Source organism: Juglans microcarpa x Juglans regia, chromosome 5D, assembly GCF_004785595.1.
Source record: "Juglans microcarpa x Juglans regia isolate MS1-56 chromosome 5D, Jm3101_v1.0, whole genome shotgun sequence".
Taxonomy (NCBI): Eukaryota; Viridiplantae; Streptophyta; class Magnoliopsida; order Fagales; family Juglandaceae; genus Juglans; species Juglans microcarpa x Juglans regia.
This window is the reverse complement of record NC_054602.1, coordinates 2,247,903-2,271,482: the sequence shown is the minus strand read 5'-3', so window position 1 is coordinate 2,271,482 and position 23,580 is coordinate 2,247,903. Positions and strand designations below refer to the sequence as shown.

The following is a 23,580-nucleotide window of genomic DNA, read 5'->3' as shown; positions in this document are numbered from 1 at the left end:
TGCTTAAGGAGACTCTCTTGTGGCAATGCACTTTCTGCACATGCGCTTGGGCGCGTGCGTTCATTTGACATCATCATGATTCCTGATTTTTATTTTGTTTTAAGGTTTAAAACAATCCGCGAAAGTTAATGTACATTTTTTACGAAGGTAAAATAAATTTAATTTTTAATTATTTCATTCACGTAAATATGTATTTTAAAATAGTTATTTTTTTATTATATAAAAATAAAATAATATAAGATAAATTTAATTTTGATTATTCATATCAAATCTTCCCATTGAATTATTCATTTATTCATTATATAATAATGAGTAATTAATAATTTCAAAAATATTTTAATTTTTTTAATTATGAATTTATTTTATTTTATCATATTTTACTATTCATAATATTATATATTAATCAGTAATCATATTCTAATTATATTTTTTCAATTGTCATTTAAAAGAGAGAAAAATAATTGATATAAAAAGAAGAGAGAAATAATTAATATAAAATGTATTTAATGAATGAATAGTTCTTTCAAATTTGGAAATAATTTTAAAAGTGACTGTAGCTCAATTCCAATTAGCTATTCCAATGTGATCACATTTTATGGTTTAATAGCTAAATCATCAATGAATTTAACTTTTAAATAATCCAATAATAATGCTCTTAATGCAGTTTGGAGATAATAAGTCAAAAAGATTAAATTTAAAGATTAAATAAAATATTGTTAATATATTAATTTTTAATATTATTATTATTTTAAAAATTAAAAATATTTAAATATTTATTATATTTTATGTAAAAATTTAAAAAATTTATAATAATAAAATAAAATAAAATAAGATGAAATACTTATAATATCTAAACGGTACTTAATCAGAGGAACGATTGATAGGAACTTACTTCAGAAGTTGCTTCTTTTTCCTCTTTTTCATTTTGGCCAAACTTTAAGATGCCTTCTGCAGATCACTTTTTTAACGTTCTATCAAGTAAAGCTACTATAATGAACCAGGCAAGTTACTAGGTTAATAGCTTTTTGCCAACACCCGTAAAGCTAATGCACACACTACCTCAAATATAAGTACTAACCTAACTTCAGAAAATGGTCAGTCACATGCACCCTACACTAGCTTTCCCACTTCTCCCAATCAGATAGGTTCCATCAAACACCACATGGATTCAAACCGGTTGGTCACAGCCTGTATGGGTCTAAAATCACATGTTTTGTACCTGAATTTCTTAACTGCTAAGGCATAAAATTTTGATCATTTAGTTGCGGTTTGATGATAAGATCAGATGAAATGATATGGTTTTAAATGAAAATTAAAAATAAAATAAAATATTATTAGAATATTATTTTTTAATATTATTATTATTTTGAGATTAGAAAAGATTGAATTATTTATTATATTTTGTGTAAAAATTTAAAAAAATTATAATGATAAAATGATATGAGATGAAACACTTTCACTATCAAAACAAACCTTTAATTGAAAATAATTATTAAGATTTTTGTAATCTATTACAAACTTATCTAAACAAGATTAAGGCTGCGTTTGGTTTTTAAATTGTCTAACATCTAAACATCTAACTCTCAAATTATTAAACTCATCCCAACTCTCAAAACATTATTACACGTGAGACCCGTAATTTTTTTCAACTTAAAACATCTTTATAGGTGAGACCTACAACCTTTTTCAATTTTTCATAAAAAATATTAAACTCATCTTAACATCCAAGCATACTTTAAACTCAATTTAAATAAATTTCATATAATTTCTTCTACTACTCAACTTACTATTATTCATAAAAACTTAATTCAATTGAAGTTAATTCAACATCTAAACAATACTGGTCCCTAATATTTTATTCTTAATTAGTCCCACGAGTAAGTGAGTAATTACATGCATGCCCGTTGCGCGTGGGGAGTTCTTTCTCAGTTCTCTACCACTCTACATCCGCTGCGATACGATGGAGGAGCTTTTAAGTAAGGCAAACAACGTTAAGAGAAGAAAGGTGGCGGGTTCACGTCCCATCCTACTTGCAATTATGACCTCCTGCTACAACAAAATTTGGAAACTAATGTTTACTGTTTCTGCTATGGTTGGAAAGGTTAATTATTTGTACAAATTTTAAAGAAAAAATATTTTAAATTATTATTATTCACTACCTCACACCTCATATATTATAAATAGAGAAATGTTACTCATTATCTCACACCACGTATTTTAAATATTAAAATATTTATTTTTTATTTTTATTTTTTATTTTATTTTATTCTTTTTAAATTAATTAAATTGTTATACTTATCATCCATACACCATATATTTGTTATAGAAAAAAAAAATTAAAATAAATGTAATGTATAGTGTGTAGAAATGATAAGTAGAATTATTCTTATAAAAAATACCATCATATCTTATGAAAAATACCCTCATATCCTATGAAAAAATTATAAGTGTAAGATGTGAGAGTGAATAGTAACTGATGCATAGTAAATCCTAATTTTAAATGAATAATGCTATAAATCACAATTTACTTCTACTTTTATTTCATCATATAAGATGTAATACATTTATCACTATTAGATGATAAGAAATTATCTAATAAAAAATTATTCAATGATAATAAATGTGCACAATTTATATAGTAGAATGAAAATGAAATGATAGCACGGTGTATTAAATTTTTCATTTTAAATATAAAAGCCCATGGTAGTTTTATAAAATAATGAATTCCATTATAAAAAAATATATAATAATTTTTTTTTTAATATGACACTTTTTTATAAAGCACCCACACCAATTTGCACACCTTAATCTTATGAGTTTTACTACTCATCATTTTTACATATTATACATCATATTTTTAAATTTTTTTTTTTTTTAGGAATGCTACAAGCCACAAAGGTATTAACACAAAAATAATCTCGCAAACTGATATGACTTCATATAATTTATTAAATTTACTTTACAATAAAAATGATTTTACAATCTGACAATTCACATCAAGCTATATTAATTTATAAAATTATTTTTATCTAATCACTTTATGCCTAAAGAATTTCTCATACCTAGCATTTAGATGGGAAATTTTCTGGCAGATATATGAAATTAAAGAGCCTTTTGATTCTTGATAACCTTCTTTCGATGCGAATACAAATGTGTATAGTTGCATCTTGGTTAGAGTCACTGCAGCATAATAAATAATCTGATCAGATTTATACTCGTGGCACCATTTGATTGGGCAGGGAGACGATTCTCATTAAATTATGTCCAACATTTGGGAGAGTGTTCATCAATTCAAGTCTAATCGTGCAAGACCATAAATTCAGCAATTACATATATTTGTTGAAGAATTATATGTTTCTAACAGTGACCCATTTGTGCTCACTAAACGACACTTACAATGACCCACCAACGGTCGTGGATAAGTCAGTTTTCGGTTGTTCAACCGTATCCATTTTATATCTGGGTAGATACATTTGTTGGAATCCAAGGAATTATTTTACAGAAATGAATTCGGAATCCAAAAAGTGTTCCGAATGATAATTTTTTTTTATTTAATAATTAAGAAAATATTTTTTAATGATGTAATTTTTTTTTAAAAAAATATTTATGATGATTAAAAAAATACATGAAAAAAAAGAAAAAAAATACAAAAGTGAAATGCACTATTCGGTAATCTAATTCGGACCACTTTTTCGGTGGATCTAACAGAACTCATTATTTTATAGTCATATAGTGCAACAAACAGTAAAATATTCATTATTCCTGTGTTTCTTCTAGTAAAAGTAAAACTCCATACATATACATATATTTTATTATAAATAAATATTTGGTCTACAAAAGTTTTACAAATAAAGGTAACTTGATGTGAGATATTAAATTGTAAAATTATTTTTATTATAAAATAAATCTTATATTTTAATTTTTAAATTAATTTTTATAGAATTTATGTAGAAGAAGGCTCGGATTTTTTTTATTTTTTATTTTTTGCCTATATACTCTACCTGTTGCCATGGTCTCAAGTGTGCTTGGGCCCGTTGGCAGATGGCCTGCGCACATTTATGGACTTATATATAGATATATTTAGTTTTACGTACGTATGGTCGAGGCCCGACCTGTAATTTATTATTATTATTATTTATTTATTTATTTTTACTGAACGAGGTCCAACAAGCAATTCGCTCTCTATGCGTGGTCACGTGCTTGCTCTCTCTATTTTGGCTAAAAAGGTTTGGTTCCCACGAAGATTTTGATAGATTGTTGTATGTTTTGATTAGTATTGTTCATCTGGACTGAGTTTTTCTCCGGCCCAGTCCAGAACCCGGATAACCGGATTCCGGATACGGTTTTCGAACCGGATATAATCCGGGCCGGAATCCGAATTGACTTACCCGACTTTATCTGGTTCGGATGCAGTTATGCAATGTGGGTATCGTATTTTAAACTTGGTACCCAATTTCTATTCAAAAAAAAATAATAATAAGACAAAAAACTCAAATCACGCCAATGCACGGCTAAATTACCCCCAAAAGATCTCTCTCTCTCTCTACTAAACAGTAAACTCTAGCTCCAGCCGCTCATTCTCTCTCACATCAAACCCTAGCTCCTCCATCTTCTCTTCACGTTCTCCTCCTCCATCTTCTCATTCTCCTCCTTCTCATATTTTTCTAGGTTTGTATTTCTGTAACTAAATCTTCTTTCGGGTTTCAAAGAGTTCTCAACGACTGATTTGCTAATTTTTTTCACTACATTCAAAGTGGGACCACGACTACTTGGTGAAGTCGATTCAAAGATACTCCCTGTGTTGAACTTGGCCAAGTGGGTATCCATTGATGACTCTCGATAGTTACTTGATAAAGAGGAGTAGCAAATATGGGAAGAAGATGGAAGTGCTTGAGCTTGGGATCCAACAGATTATAACGTATTTCAGGCTCTACATGTCAGGTACAAGTTTGTTTGTTCTTTTTATTATCTGCTCAGACCCCTCTCTCTCCCAATCTGTGAACAATGAATGTAAATTTGGGTAGACTTGGTGATTTTGTCTTCTTCTTCCTATTTCTTATGGGACTCAAAGGTCTTCGTCCCTAAACCTCGAACCCACCTCATTTCCCAGCCTCTTTTCGCTCTATAAAGCTACATGGCAGAAGATCCGTTCGTGACATTCCTTTCATAGGGGTTTATCTTTTGTTTCGATTCTTTATTTTTTTTATTGGGTTTCTTGAACAATGTACGCATACTTACTCTTTCACTTTCTTTTTCCATTTTCGTTTTTAGATGAATCCTAAGCACAATTTCTACTGATACTGGAACAGTGCCTTTCCACTCAGTCAACTAAGGTCCCAGATGCTAAAAACTCCAGCGGATTGGGTTTTCTAGCTATGTCTACCTCATTCTTGAAAATGTTTCGTTTTTCCTTTTATTTTTCTATGAAATTTTTAGTTTCGAAAATTTATATTAAGTTTGAGTTTGGTGGATTTTAAAGGGGATTTTGGCGAGGCAAAATTTAAAATGATGACTCAGAAAATTTTTTCATTAAATATATGCTTTTCTAAAAAAAATTATGATTTTTAACACTTTTTAAAATTTTTTTTAATAAAATATAGAAGAATTATGCTTTTCAACATTTTAATTATAGGCTTTTATTAAAAAAAAAAAAAAATTATGCTTCTAAACCCCCCCTTATATGGACCTTAAAAAAAAAAAAAAAAAAAATCCAAGTACATCCCAGAACTCATATTTATAGGTTTCAAAAACCTAGATCCACCCAAGTTCCGGCCCGGGTCTGACCCAGACAAACCCAGTCCGGGTTCCGGCCCGGGTTTGAAACCAGAGTTCCAATCCGAGTATACTCGGGTTTCCGGATCAGAACCCGAATGAAAATCCTTAGTTTTGATCACTAAAATTTTAGATTTTATACTTTTTATATTTGTTTTCAAGTTTCAAGAGCCAAATACTCTTCTTTATCCAAGTTATAGGATTTACTATCAAAATTCAATTACAGAAGGGGTAACAAAAGGAAGAAGTCATATTGGTATGCTCGATTATGTAATATAAAGGAAAAGAGTTATTCGATCATCCACATTACTTAAATAGTAATATTTAATTATAAATTCAAAAAGGACATGAGTGCCAAAAGTTTTTAGAGAGAGAGACTCCTCATTCTCTCTAGAAAACTCCATTTTAATGAGAGCAGTGGCTCTCATCCTTATCATATTCTTCTCCTTTCCATTTTCGCATTATGTATACACTTTCAAAGTAGTGTTTTTTCCCTCTTCCCTCCACTAATTCGGTTTTGGTTAGATCTGCTGCTCTCCAGCCGCCATCCTCTTACATGCGCCTTACCACCCCATCCTATAGCCGCAGATCTACTAGGACGAAGAGGAGTTATGCCAAAATGATCTGCGTGTGGACCTCATGCGCGATTTGTTGCCGCGCATGACCTTCATGTGTTGCCGCGCACCGACAACTACACGCGCTGTACCAGCAACTTCATCTCGTCGAGATCTTCCAAATCTGGGCCACATCGTCTCCATCCCACCGATACGTGGCTGCCACGCGCCATCATAAGAGCATAGGAACGTAGATGATCACAAGTCGCAGATCAGTCCACCCGATGCCGTATTTTTCACTATATTATCATTTTTCCTAACTGACGATCTTGAAAAAGGGAATGTAGATCTCTCCAAAAATCATTTCAAGACAACAAACAACAGTGCACCTACCACTCTCACCACTTTCAGTAGAGGTTCCACTACCACCAACGGTGGTTCCATTGTTCGCAAATTTTTGCGAACAACTTATTACCGTCATTTAAGATGGCGTCCTCTTTGTAGGTATCGTCTTTTAAGATGACGTCATCTTTGTCAGACATGGGGAAGACCAAGAAATTGGTCACAGAAACCCTTTTTTTTTTTTTTTCTTTTTTATCCACCAGTTTACACCGTTGTTATTGTTCTTGGATATTTGTTAGGAACCCTACCCCCTTCTCATGTATCATCTTTTCTAATGAAGTTTACTTGCTTGTTTAGAAAAAAAAAATAGTAATATTTAATTTGTAAAATTCAAAATTCAAAATTTATTTTTCAAATAAAATTAAGTCATATAAACATTTTATTAAGTGTGCTCTATACACCAACTTAATAATAATATGGAATATAATTTCTAAATTTTTGAAGAAGAGAGCGTATAGTCTCTCTCTCTCTCTCTCTCTCTCTCTCTCTATATATATATATATATATATACACAGTACCTATTTTCTCCGTAGCATTATACTATTACTGTTCTTTTGTCTTCTTTTTTAGCAGCAAGTTTGCTGGTTTCTACTACCTCTTCACTTATTAGAATACAAAACTGGCAATTAAGACGTTGCAAATTAATAATCAGTATCGATACAGCTCGATAACTTGTGGAAATACAGCAGCGTTTCATGAGTCATTTAATAGGATATTTTCGCACCTTAAAGCAGCAACCTGATCTTGTCCATTCCTATAAAGCCTTTTAGCCTGCTTTCGCCATTCGCTTTTGTATAATAGCCACGCCCGGCAACGATGAAAAACATCCAAGTAACTGAAAGGAGAAGAAACACAAATGCTAGATGCAACTTTTCCAGATGCCCAAAAGAAAGCACCACTCAAGAGGTGGCCGATAGTTTTGCATCCTAATCCAATATACATATCAAATTTTCCGACCGTCTCTCCATACAGAATGGATCACAAGAGATACAAAATTATACAAAACAAGCTATTAATCAGCAGAGATACCTAACCCATATTTCACATTATTTCCTATACAGGTGTTGTCCATTATTTAGATGGACAAAAAAAATGTGAATTTGAGTCACTGATGATTCCGGGTATTGAGTTGACATTTCGCTACCAGACAGGAATATTTTATGTATGAAACGGTTTTCAGGGCCTACAGTTGGAAATTCATTGCTTAGGCAAAAAGGGAACAAGTGAAGATACCACCGCAATTCATTTGGTATGCAAATGATCTGTACTTGGAAGATCCATCTCAGGGATCGACATTCGGAGAGAAGAATAGATGCTTTCAATTCAAGGCATAATGAACTCGTTCAAGGAGTTGCACCACCCGAGTCACTGGGACAGGTGAAGGTAAATGTGGTTTCAAGCTTGATTTTACTGTTTCTGATGAACCAGGAGGCAACGACAATATAGCCTCTTGCTGGATGCTTGTGAGCTCCAAGAACTGAGTCAGCATGTCGCCATCAAGTATTTTCGGTACCCCAGCCTGTCAGTCAATAAGAAAGGTGCGAACAAAAACAATAACATTAAGAGAGGAAGTCTATTAACTATAATACTCCGGGCTCAAATTTCAAATCCGTTTAAGGTAAGATTACCGTTCTAACACATGTTACAATCCCCAAGAAGAAACTGAGCCCCAAACACTGGGTACAGCATGGAAGGAACAATAATTGAAACTCACATAAATTTGACTATTAATGATTGACCAGAACACCTATCCTCCCCCACAGAACAAGCAAAAGTCATAGGGACAAGGAAGGGGAGGAGGAAGAGAAAAACAAGGACTCAGGGCAAAAGTATATAGATTCGAAAGATTTCACATCCAGTTATTGAGAGAAAAAAGTGCCAAAACGTAATAAGTTTTTTTTTTTTTAAAGTAAAAGTGCCTAAACTAACTTACAACCAGACGGTTCCCATTACAAACTAACAAGAGAAAAGCACAATCATTACTTCCTAGAAGTAACATCAAAATAAAGTTTCGACTTTTCTTACCGGATTTTCACGGCTACGGAAATCATTATGATCATTTCCCAGAACAGGAGCAGTCAATGGATGAACCACGAGTCTAGCTTGGACAGCTTCTAAGAGCTCATGTTCTTCCCTATATAAACATGACATTTGGAATTATAATAGTGAGTTGAGACTTTACCAACAAACCAAAAAGGCAATAAAGTGCAGTATCACAATGTCAACCACACTCCTTAGTAGTTATGGAAGAATTAGGGTCATATGCAAGTGCTTCCTTCCTCCCTTTTACTGCTGTACAACTAAGAAGTCCCATATCACATATTTGCAACAGATAACGGGGAGTTGTGATATTTTGACTAAGACTAAGCCCAGGGGCAGAGAACAAACACCTAATGGGCCTTTACATGATAAATCTTGAGGTAGTAAACTGCCATTCCATACCAGTGCCGGCCAGTGAAACTATGTCCCTTACAATCTCGTAAGAGGACATTAATTAGATGATGCAGCTTTTAAGACTTCCTTATAACTATGAGGCAATGGACTCTCAAGACCGATGCGTAGGGTTTATTTGGCCCAAAGATTTTTCTAAGTGGAAATGTTTCTGTGGTTGTTATATACCAAAGAAAAAAATCAATCAGTTGTTAATATGGCCAGACAATAGACAATAGCAACTGCGGTCATGATCATACCACACTGAAGCATGATGCTTCAAGCAACCCCAAGTTATTGTCGACCATAAATTAGGCCTGATGATGATGATTAGTACAGTCAATGTGCGGTCTCAGAAAGGGTACAATTTTATATTGCTAATAGTAATTTCTATCAAAAGATCTTGCAAGCAGCTACATGTCCGGTTTTAATATTTGACCCAAATCCGGAATAGGTATGAACCATGATATTCCTTAGTATATGATTTATGTAGGTAAAAAAAAACCGGTAAAGGAATCAGCGCCTTAACCATCAATATGCTCCCAACATTCGTTACTACTTAAAAAGATTTGGAAACTTGATTTGTGAAACAAAGAATACCTGGATATAGGAATAAAGATTATTATGCTTCCTAATAGTGTACTGGCAATGATGGTGTTGTGCGACAAGTCAATACCATTCAGCACATCATCAGCTGGAAGCTTATATGAATATGATCCCTATAATAAAAACATTAGAAAACTCACAAGAGGCATTATCAAAATAGAAATGTGTAGAAATTAACCACTACAAAATTTTCTAAAAGACAGCATTAGATCCAAACTCCAGAAGGAATGAAATAGCATATCAGTTAATCCCATTATAAAAACAGAATCTACACACATCTATACGGGTCAAAGTTGTTACTAATTTGCTTGGAAACCTTCCCCCTCAATTATTGGTATCTTGTACCATTTCGTTGGAAACCACCTATTTGAATTGAATATATGATAAACAACACCCCCACTGCAAGAAAAAACCCAACTGTCCTCAACAACACCGTAAACTCCTATGTCGCGTCTTCAATTTAAAGAAGGAAAAAATTGTGCTCTAGCTTTTCTTCAGATAATGTCACTTCTTGACAAATTTTTCTTGTGCTATTCTTTAGGGAGTCAATTTTAATCATATACCACCGTTCCACTCTGTATCAAACTATGTTGAGTCAGAACATAGACCATTGATACTTATCCCTATTCTCAAGAATCAGCTCATGGGTCATAATATATTTGAAACTAGTTTATTTTTTATTTATTTTTAAGTATTTGAAACTAGTTTATTACTGTCTGTTAATCCATAATCACCCTCTGTAATTGATGATAAAAAACCTGAGCCCGATTGCTTGCAGGAGGGGGCTTGCCATGAAACTTAATTCAAGGAGGGTGTAAATCTATGATTTTTTTTATAGGTCAGTGTAAATCTATGCAGTATCAACTCATGAAACAAACCAAGAAAAAATTTATTCATAATACTACTGTCCCATTTGACCTAACAACCTAATCCTGCCCTCGGACATCCTTCAAAATCACACCGAAACTTCTCCAAAGATTTGACAATCTTTTGAGGCTTGTTAAACACATCTCTAAGTGTTCTGCATCGCATGATATCATCCAGGACAGAAACCCAAAAAAGTATTAAGCAAACAATATTAGATTGCATACAATAAAAAGCCATTGCAGCCTGCAATAACATGAATACCACAAGAGAGTACCTTCCTGATGCTCATGGCTATCTCACCCATATAATAAGCAGCGCACAGTGTCAAGTTACATTCTGGACTTGCATTATCTGTGACAGAGCAATAATAAGGCCAAAAATTAGCATCTAGCCACAGCAGAAAATGACCAACGGGACAACTAAGCCAATAACATGACAATAATGAGGCCAGCATATGCTTTTGGGAAGACATTACTCCGATAAAAACATTGGTCATATTAATATTCCACACTAGAGGAAGCAAATACCCCTGGCCAGACTGCAAGCTTTATGTGAATATGAATTAGGTAAGGTAAGCTTTCCTCTCAACCTGAGTAGAGAAATTACAAACAATATCTGTTTGTAATTTTTCAGTATAAGGTCCCGTAGGCTGTAATTAGGTACTTCTCTCTTGTATACTACCTGTGTACTTGGGCTTTGCCTAATTATGAGGATCAATCAATTTTCTTGTCAAAAAAAAAAAAATAATAATTACGACTTGAAAGTGCCATACATGCAATCACTGCATGTTCCCATTTTTCAAACACGTGGAATGCATGGGGAGACAGAACCTAAAGCTTTACAACTAAAAGCATGGCCCAGTCTAAAACTTTTTTTTTTATATAAGTAATAATCTTTATTGATGTGAATGAAATTAGGCTCAGTATAAAACTTACTTTCTAAGTGATCTGAACATGACAAAACAGCGATACTCCCCTTCCGATCTGAAACAACAGCCGTGTCAACATCCATAAGAATACAATCAGCAACTATCCTCTGTGATGGGTCACAGTACAGTTGCTCCAGTTTTTTGGAATCCTAACATGTAAGAAAGCAAAGCAGGCAGAGTCAGGGCCAATAACAGAAACGATAGGCCATATACTGTAAGTTCAAGAATACAGATTTTATTTTTGTAAGTAATAAGAAGATTTTATTGCCAAGTAGACATAGCCCAAGTACACAGGAAATATACAAGAGAAAACACCTAATACAAGCTAGGAACTAGAATACAAGCAATCATGAAGATTTTCTCCATTCAATACAGATTAAAAGTTTATTTTACTAAAACTATGATAAGGAGGCAAATAAAGGGAAAGCTTTTACAAAAACACATTTACAGATGATTTCATCTTTGTTTTGAAAAAAGGCCTAACCAGTCTCAAACAAAAATTATAGATAAAAATAACTGCCTTTACCACTTACCTCATGGTAAGAATAGAAAAGAACACCATCACGGCAATCACCAACAGAAATTCTAGTAAAATATGAAGTCAAAGTTGTTATCATAAAGCGTGTCCTTCCTCCAGCAAACCTTTTCATCCTCTGAGGATTGTCACTCGGAAAACCACATACATAAAACTGAAGAAAGCAACATCTCAGTCAGCAAATGGGATTTTTTATATAGGTAAACCAAACATCATAAAAAAACATTCGGACAAAAAAAATCAGCAAATGGAAAATACATAGACCTCATTGATTCTAGCATCATAAAAGCATACCTTCAGATCTTTTGCTAACCAAACTGAATGAACGAAAGAAAGAAAGAAAGAAAGGGAAAAAATATATAATAACAGATGAAGAAACAAGAAAAGAATTTCACAACTTACACTATTACCAGCAGATGCCAAGAAGTAACGATCAAGATAAGAACATATTGCAAGGACCATTCCAGGCCAGGTAGTTGAATAAGCTAATCGCAATTGCCATGCCTCAGTCTCTTCAAATTTGACTCCATCACAGCTAGTATCATCTGGGCTGCTGCAGAGACTACTGCTTGATAGCTGTTCGGTGGCATATCCAACAATTTCGCGAAATGGCGAAGTTCGTTGAGAAGCGGATCCTGCCTTTGAGCAGAATGTTATTGAACCAGTATCTGAATTTTGCACATGTTCAAGGCAGAGGACAATAAGACGGCCTTTGGTACTGTGAAAGAAATTTTCAGTCAAAACATGATTATGGAACTTATATGATGTGATGTCTTATTATAAATTTCCAACCAACCTAGACATATTGGCAGAAAGCCCACCAGGATTTTTACAGAGAAAACTTAAGCAGTTAAATAATAAAAGAAACAGAAACCTCAATCAATTAAGATTGTGACCAAGTGGAGCAATGAAGGAATGGAACAGATTACCTCTCAGCTTCACCACTGGGCATTATGGCTGGACCAGAAGATAGACTAGTCCCAACCACCAGGACCTGTTCAATTCCAACCCTCACTAACTCCATGGATTTTGCTGTTTCTCCAAGTTCAAGTTTAAAAGATGATAGGACCACCCCACTAAGGGGATCCACACAACAAATGTCGGATGAACATGTATCATTGCTCAATTCGGTTCTCATTACAAGCAATAGCCTGCTTTCACTATGATATAGGACCTTCCGTGGAGTGCCTCCGATATGAAATTTCTGCACATTAAGCCTCTTACTGTGCACCATCTCAACCTAGAGAGTCATGTATCAAGATCATAAATGTAAGCATCTTCCATGGAGACTAGGAGTGAACAACATATCCAAAAAAAAAACATCGATTAACACTTAGTTGACACGCATTCAAATGAGGGGAGGATTAGAAGGAAGTACAAATGAAAGAAAGAAAAAGAAGTAACATGGCCCATCACATTAGTTTGTTTGTTTTTTTTTTTTTTTTTTTGCTTCACATATTAAAACCAAGAGCAACTTTCCATTATTTGTAAAATCAATGGGACAATCAGCCGATATCAACTTTCGAAATTGGAATGATTTAGGTTCTACCATATTAAGAGCATGCATCTCAAAAGTCAAATAGCTTTTTTTCTTTTGGTGGGGAGGGGGGGGGGGGGAACTTATGAGAGAGAGAGAGAGAAGTTTAAGGGCATAATTAAAATGAGGAGCTCTGACACTCCAGATTTTATCCAAGAATTCATTCCAACAACATTAACTAGCCTTTCTTTAAGTTGCATTATTCCACCAACTCGCCCCACATATTGAGTTGTAGAGTAATCCGATGAAATCAGATATATATCCCTTCTTTTCTTTCTTATATCATTTTTCAACTTTTTCAAAATAGATTCGTACATAGAACCTATTGAGGCAGTCACTGGCATTACTCACTTCATCTATTAGCACAAAACACCATTCAAAGTTCAAATTTAAATCCTATGGCCCCATGAAACCCAACAATAAAAAATATCATTTTTTAATGCATAAGTAAAACTAATTGGCCATTATCAGTTTCATAGTAGAAGACACTTTTCTACCATCATGGAAAGGCATTTCCCGAAACCCAGAGTCTAAAAGAAAAGCCTCAATAAAAGCAATCCTTTGACAAGTCTAAAAACGAGAGAGGATATAAAAATTCAAATTTTAATGAATAAACAGACTAAAAATATTCAAATAAATTTCACATGCTACTTGTTAATATTTTCCTGATATACTTGGCATAAATGAAAACATAGTTTTTGATAATCTAAAAAAGAATAACCTTATGAAAGTCAGGTAACTGAAGGTATGAATTCCATAGAAAAGAGTTCTCACCAAATGTAGACTGTTCTCAGCAACAAATAAGATTCCTTTAGGACATTCAACAGAACATACAGGGGTCACATGTGTTGAAGGTTGAAATGAGATAGACGTATAAGAGAGGCCATGCCTTGCAGTATGCAACAACCACGGTCTGTCACTGAGAGCAATTAAATCAGCATCAAGTGAATCACTCAGGGGAACCAGGAATACAGGAGTAATGCCAATGCGACGAATGGCAATCAACTGAAGATTGACAGGATAGTCGTCTGTCTTCTCAAAAAGGTTAGCTTCACCCAGCTGTGGGCTAAAAGAAGTTGGTACTATTTTACTTGATAAAGCAGCATCTGTATTTACTAAAGAGTCGCTGATAGGTTGGTATATGGGTAATTCTGATGAGGTCATTTTGGAGGCATCAGGCCACTCAAACCGAAGCAGCATTCCATTCCTCAAACCAGACACTATATAAAGCCTATCGACCAATACAAGCCTTACATCTTGAGGAATGCAGCCACTTATAGCAGTTCCCATGGTATTTGATAATGAAATCATCCCTGAAGCAAGCACTCTTAGGCCTTGATCTGGTAAAAAGGACAAAATTTCCAGTGAAGGCCTGTGTGTCCCAACAGCAAAAGTTCTACTGATGTCAACTCCAACTGGAAAAGCATCCACATGGCTCTTAACCCAATTGACAGAAGAACTTGATTGTTTTTTCTCAAAATGCTTTTGAGGTATGGAAATGCATGATAACTCATTTTGCAATTTCAGATGTTGCATTTCATATATTTCGTAATGGTAAGCTGATAGCAACCTGATCCCAAGTATGCATAAAAAACATGGATTAGAGGTGGAAACGACTATCATGTTATGCCCAACTGCCCCCAAGCTAATACTTAAATTGTCTGGGAACCAAGACGTGCAAACTGGAGAGGACAAAGGAACACCCTCAGAATGAGCAACCTTGGTGGGTAAACAAAGCCTAACAGCATTTTGGTGAATCTGGACAAGCAAACCATCGCTTACAAGGCCACATGCCAAAGTACAGACATCGGGCTGGAAACCGACCAAATCAGTCACATCAGTAAAACTTAAGCCAACCGATAGAACTCGGGTCTCTTCAACAAATGATAGCACAAGAAAGGAATGATAAGAATCAGTAACGTTCATTCGAACTGTCCACGTACCAGTTATACCTTGATAAATAGGAGCAGTCTTCAACAGTTTTTCTACACTGATACCACTACGAATAATCCTTAATGACCCTTCTGGCGCAACTCCACAGCTGGCAAACATTTGATCATGTTTCTCGTCATGGTAATCCACAACTGACATATCCAATATCGGTGCAATGTTTTGTATAGGACTTGTGTAATGCAGTCCTCCATTCTCCAGGGCGAGGACCATCCCATCCCCCATCTCCACAAGTGCAGCCAGGTATCCACCTTGAACCCACAAAAGTGCCTTGCACGCAAGACCTTTATAAAGACATTCTGATAGATTAACTCTAGGGCCATCAGAATCAAAAAAAAATTCAATCATGAAAAATTCTCCCGTGTCTACACAGAAAATCAATCTTGGGATTTTATGAATTTCTGGTTCCCAACTCCAGGAGCAAACGTGTTTGTTAGCTGAACTCACATTGCCATTGTCACCATCTATACACATAGGATCGCAGTCCTTCAGCTCTAGCAAAGATGCAGCAACATTGAATAAACCTTCATCGTCAACATCATGTACTCTACATGATTCTTCAGCCAAATTAGGCTCATACACTGAATTAGGTAAAAAATTTAAGCTCGTTCGATAAACACAACAGGGATTCTGAGCATCTCTAAGATCCATTAAGAGAGCATCACCAACCCTGAACAGAAAGGCAAATCCATAACTGTATGGAACTTCAACGATATGATGCGCCAGGGGTCCAGCTTCACGACAATGAGAGATAACAAATACAGAACATTCTCTCATATTCCATCCCAATAACAGCAGTTCATTCATGACTTCTCCCCGCCTGCAGTCCAAATGTTTTTAGTTTGATTTATAATTTTCCTCAGTATGGGAATAGATTATAACTATCCTCATACGGTCGCATAAACAATGAGAAACAAGACTATATTCCCCTATAACACATACTCAATTCATACCTATTTAGAAGAATGGCAAGCACAGGATTATGCTCCTTACTCGGTTGACTAGGATCTTGTGAAATAAAGCACATGCTCCATATGGTACCACGTATAGAGTTTTTCTGGAAGCTTCTGCCAATACTTCCATCTCCTTCATGTTCAGGAGGGTAAATTATTCTCTGAATTTGTGGGACAACAAAAAATTTCAGTTATCCCCATGAAATGCTCATTTCACCAGAATAAATGACAAATTAAATACAATGCTCCCTCCATTCCAAAATATACTAAACATATCCCTAGTGGATACCCCAAGAAAATTTTATAATGTCAATGACTATTTTTTATAATTTCTACGGTACACGTTGGCCACCACATCTATTACATAAAATATGAAAAACCTTTACACCTCCCAATGAAAAATTATAGTGATCACAGAAAACTTCAAAATATTAAGCTGGTGGGGAAAAGTTAAATACTAGTTCCAGAAACTCTCTTTTCAGAATACAAAAGAAGGTAGTTTCATTTACAGTTTTCTTTTATAAGAAAGACAAATCACTTCATAACATGTGAGTTAGAATATTTTTAACCTCATCAATGATATCACTCCCATTCGACATCGAAATGGAAAACAGAGCCAAGCGATCTTCATAAGCACTAGCAGCAATGAAACAGCCACTGTAAAGAAAAAAAATATCTCATGGAAATTAGAGCTTAGGCAAATCCTTAAGTATGGATCCTTTTCCTTTTCTTCCAAAATTCAAGGGACGAGAAAGGAAAATGCAAAAATATGCAAAAGGAAGTTTGAGCCCTCTTTCCAAACAAGAATTAGTAACTACCTGATATCAGCTAAATTAGCGTTCAAAAGAATAAGCACGTGCATATTATAATCCTATATAAAATAAGATGCATTTTTTTCTCCTTTCTTTCTTCCCTTTAAGACAATACTAGCGTAAGCAACTTTAAGCTTGCTATTCATATAGCCCAATTGGCATTTTTGAGAATCATCCTTGTGTACTTTCATCACATTGCTTAATCAAAATAATAGTTCTATCTTTATGTAATCAACATAGGCAGCTACTGGAGTTTTTTATCATCCAAAAGCATACATGTACAGACCTATGCCTAGCTTCATAGAGATTTCCCATAAAATATAAATAACACCAGAAAAATTCGGGCATGACATATGGTGTGGAGATAGCGCCCTCAAGGACTCATTCCCTACAGTGTTCAAGATTGCACGGGAGAAAGAAGCATCAATGGCGGACCTTATGGAGATGTCTGGTGACTTGGTCCAATGGGGTGGAACACCTTTTAAAAACATCTCAAGTTTGAGGTGGGTGATGGAACACGTACCCACTTTTGGTTCGATGTATGGAGTGGGGAGAGTCCTCTTTGCATGGCTTTCCCAGTTGTTTTTAACTTGGCTGGAAATCAGCAAGCTCCCGTTTTAGAAGTTCTATGTCGTGCCAATGGTATGGTCACTCGGAATGTCACTTTTACAAGAAATGCTCAGGACTGGGAACTAGAAGAGCTGGCAGATTTTTACAGTTACTTGTACTAAGCAAAGTTAGGGGCCAATGGGGGTGACCGTATGTTGTGGACTCACATGAGGAAAGAAAAGTTTACTGTTAAACCCTTCTACAAGGTTTTGACAGTCCTACAGCCCACTTTCTTTCCATGGAAAGTATATGGATGGTATTAGTGCAATCTAAAGTTGCTTTTTTTACTTGGACAGCTGCTCTTGGGAAGATCTTGACGGTTGATAATTTAAGAAAACGAGGTATGATGATCACAGAGTGGTGCTACATGTGTAAAAAGAGTGGGGAATCGGTAGATCACTTGCTCTTACATTGTGAGGTGGCTGGGGAGCTTTGGGCTGGTATTCTTAGTAGAGCTGGGCTGAGTTGGGCTATGCCTAAGAGTGTGGTGGATCTATTAGTATGCTGGAATAGACCTCATAGTAGTGTCCAACTAGCAGCCGTGTGGCGGATGATTCATTTGTGCTTAATGTGGTGTTTATGGATGGAAAGGAATGACAGGTGCTTTAATAACAAGGAGCGTGCAGAGGGGGAAATCTGGAACTTTTTTGTATTCTCTATTTTCCAGTGGTTTTCCGCTATTGTATTGAAGGGAGGGAATGTTCATGAGTTTTTATCTTCTTTCTAGCCTACTAGAATGTAATTAGGTGCCTCACTTAGTATACTTCCTGTGTACTTGGGCATCGCCTAATTTCATTCACATCAATAAAGATTATTACTTATAAAAAAAAAAATGTGAGTTTCACTAGGGCGGTCCAAGATTCGGAAGTTAGTAGCTTTGCAGATTTTTTCAGAATCTTGTACTCCGGGACCGAGTACTCAAGGAACTGACACTTTGTGGTGGGTACTTGCTAGAAAAGGTATATTTTCAATTCGTTCTTTCTATAAGTCCCTTGCTCAACCGCATAACAATCACTTTCCATGGAGAGGATTTGGAGAAATAAGGCTCCTCCTATGGCGGCATTTTTTGCTTTGACAACTTCTCTGGGAAAGATTCTGATGGCGGATAATATACAGAAACACAAGGTGAATATAGTGGACTGGTGCCGCATGTGCAAAAAAAGCAGAGAGACTGTGGATCATCTTCTACTGCGGATCATCTTCTACTGCATTGCGAGGTTGCTAGAACATTATGGGAAGATGTTTTCATACTGTTAGAGCTAGCCTAGGTTATGCCTGCCACAGTGGTTGAGTTTTTGGCCAATTGGACAAACCTAGGCGGTATTCCACATATCACAGCTGTGGAAGATGGTTTCTATCTGTATTTTGTGGTGCTTATGGCAGCAATGTAATGACATGACGTTCGAAGACAAGGAGCGCTCTCTAGAGGAGATTAGATTACTTTTTGTTAGAACTTTATTTTTATGGGCCAAAGCTGTTGACTTCAACAACTTGGGTTTTCATGATTTTCTTGTTTCCATTTCTTCATCCTAGATAGGTGTTACCTCTTGTATATCTTCTTGTGTACTTGGGCTATGCCTATTCTTATTAATACAATTGTTTACTTATCAAAAATAATAATTGGACTACCCTAAGAGCTTCAAATCCCGAATCAGGACTTCAGTCGATTCAACAAAAGGGGGAAAGAAATTAAATTTTAATTCAAATTTTACGACAAAATTAAGTTTACACGGCTCATTGGCTTGAATAATGCAGGTTGATCATAAAAAAATCAAAATAAAACAAGTTTTTATAATTTTTAACTTGGAAAAAAAATCATTTCCTACTTGTCTAACTACAAAAGTGGCTTGCCTGGTATTAACAGCCAGCATTCTTCCAAGCTGATGCCTTGAGTTTCCAGGATTGGAAAGTTGAACATGCGTTAGCGGGAAAAACCTATGTCAACACCATTATACAGTAACAAAGCTTAGAAAGAAGTGACCTGGCCTAAAAACTCAAACCATGAAATTACAAAGCCCTTTGTTTCTTTCACTAGAAAAGAATTAACTTGGGAAGAAAATATAAAAAAAAAACCTGTGCATCTCATTGCAGAATGTGAGAAATGAGAGCTTCCCCGAATCAGAAATAACAACCAATAGGTCTTTACCTATCATCTACAAAAGAAAAGGACAAAAAAAAGTATTATGGCCATAAAGAAATCCTTTGATCACATAAACTTATATGCATTCATATTTTACTAATATCCTCATAAAAGAAAATGTTCTTAGAATATGTATTTCAACAATAGGAAATAAGCTAACTTTTCATGATCGGTCAAATAAGCTAACTGACCTGTGGGTTTCGTACATGGAACTTCTCATTCCAGGGTAGGATGGCAATATCTTTAATTGTGCCAAATACAGGCTGCTCACATACAGATTGTACAATTCCATCTTCACCAATTATTACTAACTCTATTGATGTCTCCTGAACAAAATGTCACCAATAAATCAGAGGTGGATTAAGCTAGCAAGGTGTAACAAAAAAGTGGAGCCCAATACCAGCTATCATGTCATAAAACAAAGATGGATTGAAGAAAAACGATCATGCCATATCTGAGCGTACTCTCGTTTATCACTGGGAAGATTGAGGAACCTATTGGTCAGGTGACACTACACGAAGGTAAACCACAGAGACTTTTATTACCACAATTATTTGGAAATCCCAAGTGAAAATATCGACTAAAGAAACACATCTTTTATATTCAGTCCCAAAAAAATCATTTCTATCGAAAAGGAATATGTCATTGGTGAGATGTGTCAGATCATAACCTACCAAATTTTGTTTTGTAAATTCCTGTATTTTAATGCGAAATGGTATAGGATGTAAATCGCTCTTATTGGTGTGTGATAAAACGTTGTGTTTATCACTGCTTATTCTACTCTATAACGCGGTTTGAAGAGCACATGGTTCCTACAACATTTGCATATATAGTGAAATAAACGTAATGCGTAAAAGAAAAAATTATTAATTAAAACCCAAATGAGCAATAGCCAATGTCTAACTGAAAGCAATTTGTTTCAAAACATCCAAGAAGGAACAATTACAAAATTTCAAGTAAAAATTAAATAAATGACCTTGCCGAAAACGACGTCGAGATAGGTTGGGGAGCGGATATGACCGTAGAGGACTTGGAGGACCACACTTCCTTTGAGGACGCACTTTGCGAGGTAGTGAGTGCTGCTACTAGATGCGGGTGAAGACGACCGGGACTTGGCGGAGGAACACTCTTCCTCTGAAACAGCCATGGACGATTAGTTTGAACAATGAGAGTGCTAGGTTTTCTGTTGGTTTCTGGGAAAAGACATTAATCTAGGGCTGTTCGAAGCTCTACAATACAAGTAATGCGTCCAGGTGGCCATACCGACGTCACAGCTACGCAGGTTGAGATGTTAATCCCAAAACCTTTTTTTTTTTTTGGATAAGTTAATCTCAAACCCTTTTAGACTTGCGTTTGGTTGTAATATTAGCTGAGTTTAATTTAATTTTAAGTTAAATTTAATATTTAAATATTTAACTTTCAGATTAATAAATTCATCTCAATTCAAAATATTATTATACGTAAAATTCATAATTTTTTTCAACTTAATATATCTTTTTACATAAAATTTATAATTTTTTTTAACTTCTAATAAAAAGTATTAAGTTCATCTTAATATTGAAATACATTTTAAATTCAATTTAAATAGACTTCACACAACTTTCATTATTATTCATAAATAACTGAATTCAGCTCAACATTCAAATGCAGCCTTAATTTCACTTAAAAAAATTTCTCCACTAAAAAATAATCAGTTTATTGTTTTTAGAATAACAAATAATCAGTTAGGAAGTGTAGATTGGGTCTAAAAGTAAAATTATAAAGTGATGAAATTTGATATCTTACGTCAAATTTATTTTAAAGTAGGACTTTACAATTTAATACATGATTCTTTTCAATTTATGAATTTATTTTTTTATTATGAATGAGACATTCCTTTTTAAAATAAATTAAAAAGATAAAAATAAATCATATGGTTAATAGTATCATATGTTATTCAAAATCTTATAAATATAATCTTTAATATCTATATATCTTCTTATACTTAAAAGTATCTATAAAACGTAAACAATAATGAATAGTAATGTGAACAGTAATGAATAGTCTCTTCCCACTGTGTTTCTCTATGAGCTGAGAATGGATTCGTGCGTGCGAATGTCAGTGTGCAACATAGAGGGAAAATGAGGTCTGTGATGGTTGGGTCTGCGAGAGGTGGTCGCTGGTGTGAAGTGGTAGTAATAGAGTAGTAGCCCTATCACTACTCTTATCAGTTTATAAAATCTCTGTGTGAGATTCATTTGTATCTCTATCAATTTCTTCACTATAAAGACAACCAGTTTACACTCTTGAGCCCATTATTTTAACAAAGTTCATATTTTTAATGAATCTCACAATTTTACAATAAAAAAACATAGGTCTATAAAAAGAGTTACAAAAGATTATTTACAAATTAACTTCGTCTTCTTTATATCTTTTTATTGTAAAAAGGAGTGGCAGAAGATGTTAAAATGATAAGGACCCGCCACCTCCAACGCTCAACGAGATAAATTTATTGACTGTATGCTAAAAAAATAATATAGTCTACGAATGCTATCATTTAAACAATTATAATTTATTGCTGAGGCATTAATATAGTGCTCTGAAATTTGATTATTTGAACATAGCAGAACTTGATAAAGATGCTCCTATTGTAACAACCTCCTAACAATGGTTAGGATATATCCTATAAGTAATAGGACTATACAAGAACCTGAAAAACCAATCGGGACCGACTCAGATCGGTTGCCGGAGCTCAGAACTGGCCAAAACCTGCAGAGAAGCAGTCGATCGGCGGTGGTAATTTAACAAAATCAACGGCGGCCGATTTGGTTTAGATTTGAACCAGGAAAACCGCTGAACCGGCCGACGCCATATGCTTACATATTTTTTTCATATATACTATTCTAAAACAATATCATTTCACTTAAATAAATGAAACAACGTCGTTTTGCTTTTGTAGTTACAAAAAAAAAGGAATGACTTAGGCAAAACGGCTCCGTTTTTACCATAGTTTTATAAACCTATGCTCCAACCCCCCATCTGCTTCTCCTTCTCGAGCCCTCATTTTCAGACTTCTTTAATTTTCATCATCTCCACTCTCCAGTGGCAGCAGCCCAACCTCCATGTCCCTCCTGCAAACACAACCCCAGTATTTATAATCCCACTCCAATTCTGTCCCCCTCACGGAGTCCACCGCACATCCGTGTTTTTTTTTTAGGTATAATTTTCAGCTTTTACAATTTTATCATCTCATAAAAAAGAATAGCCCAAACCGATAAATCGACCCTGAATCGGCCAGCAACCGATCCAACCGGTTTTACCCCCTTACACGGTCAATTTCGACTTGTTTTCTCCCCTCGAAAGAGGTGGTCAGTTGATTTCAATTTTTGCATAAAACCGAATTGAGAGGGTCGGTTTTCACCCCTAATAAGTAAGAAAAGCTAACTTAGTTATATGATTTTTCTCTCTTGCATTGACTAGTCTATATATATATATAAATTAATAAT

At 34.8% G+C, this 23,580-nt stretch overlaps 1 protein-coding gene across 1 annotated transcript; it reads right to left on the bottom strand.

Annotated features, from left to right (window-relative positions):
- Positions 1-7,607: 7,607 nt before the first annotated feature.
- On the bottom strand, positions 7,608-21,341 carry LOC121264922 (splicing factor 3B subunit 3). The gene is made up of 15 exons (XM_041168295.1): positions 21,072-21,341; positions 20,287-20,421; positions 20,029-20,108; positions 19,807-19,890; positions 17,104-17,191; positions 16,535-16,695; positions 14,406-16,401; positions 13,024-13,334; positions 12,497-12,812; positions 12,093-12,248; positions 11,567-11,708; positions 10,906-10,982; positions 9,759-9,877; positions 8,754-8,862; positions 7,608-8,247 (listed from the first exon to the last, which is right to left on the bottom strand). Exons 1-15 carry the CDS (start codon positions 21,240-21,242, stop codon positions 8,047-8,049), a joined length of 4,146 nt encoding a protein of 1,381 aa, XP_041024229.1. The 5' UTR covers positions 21,243-21,341; the 3' UTR covers positions 7,608-8,046.
- Between the last annotated feature and the right edge of the window lie 2,239 nt (positions 21,342-23,580).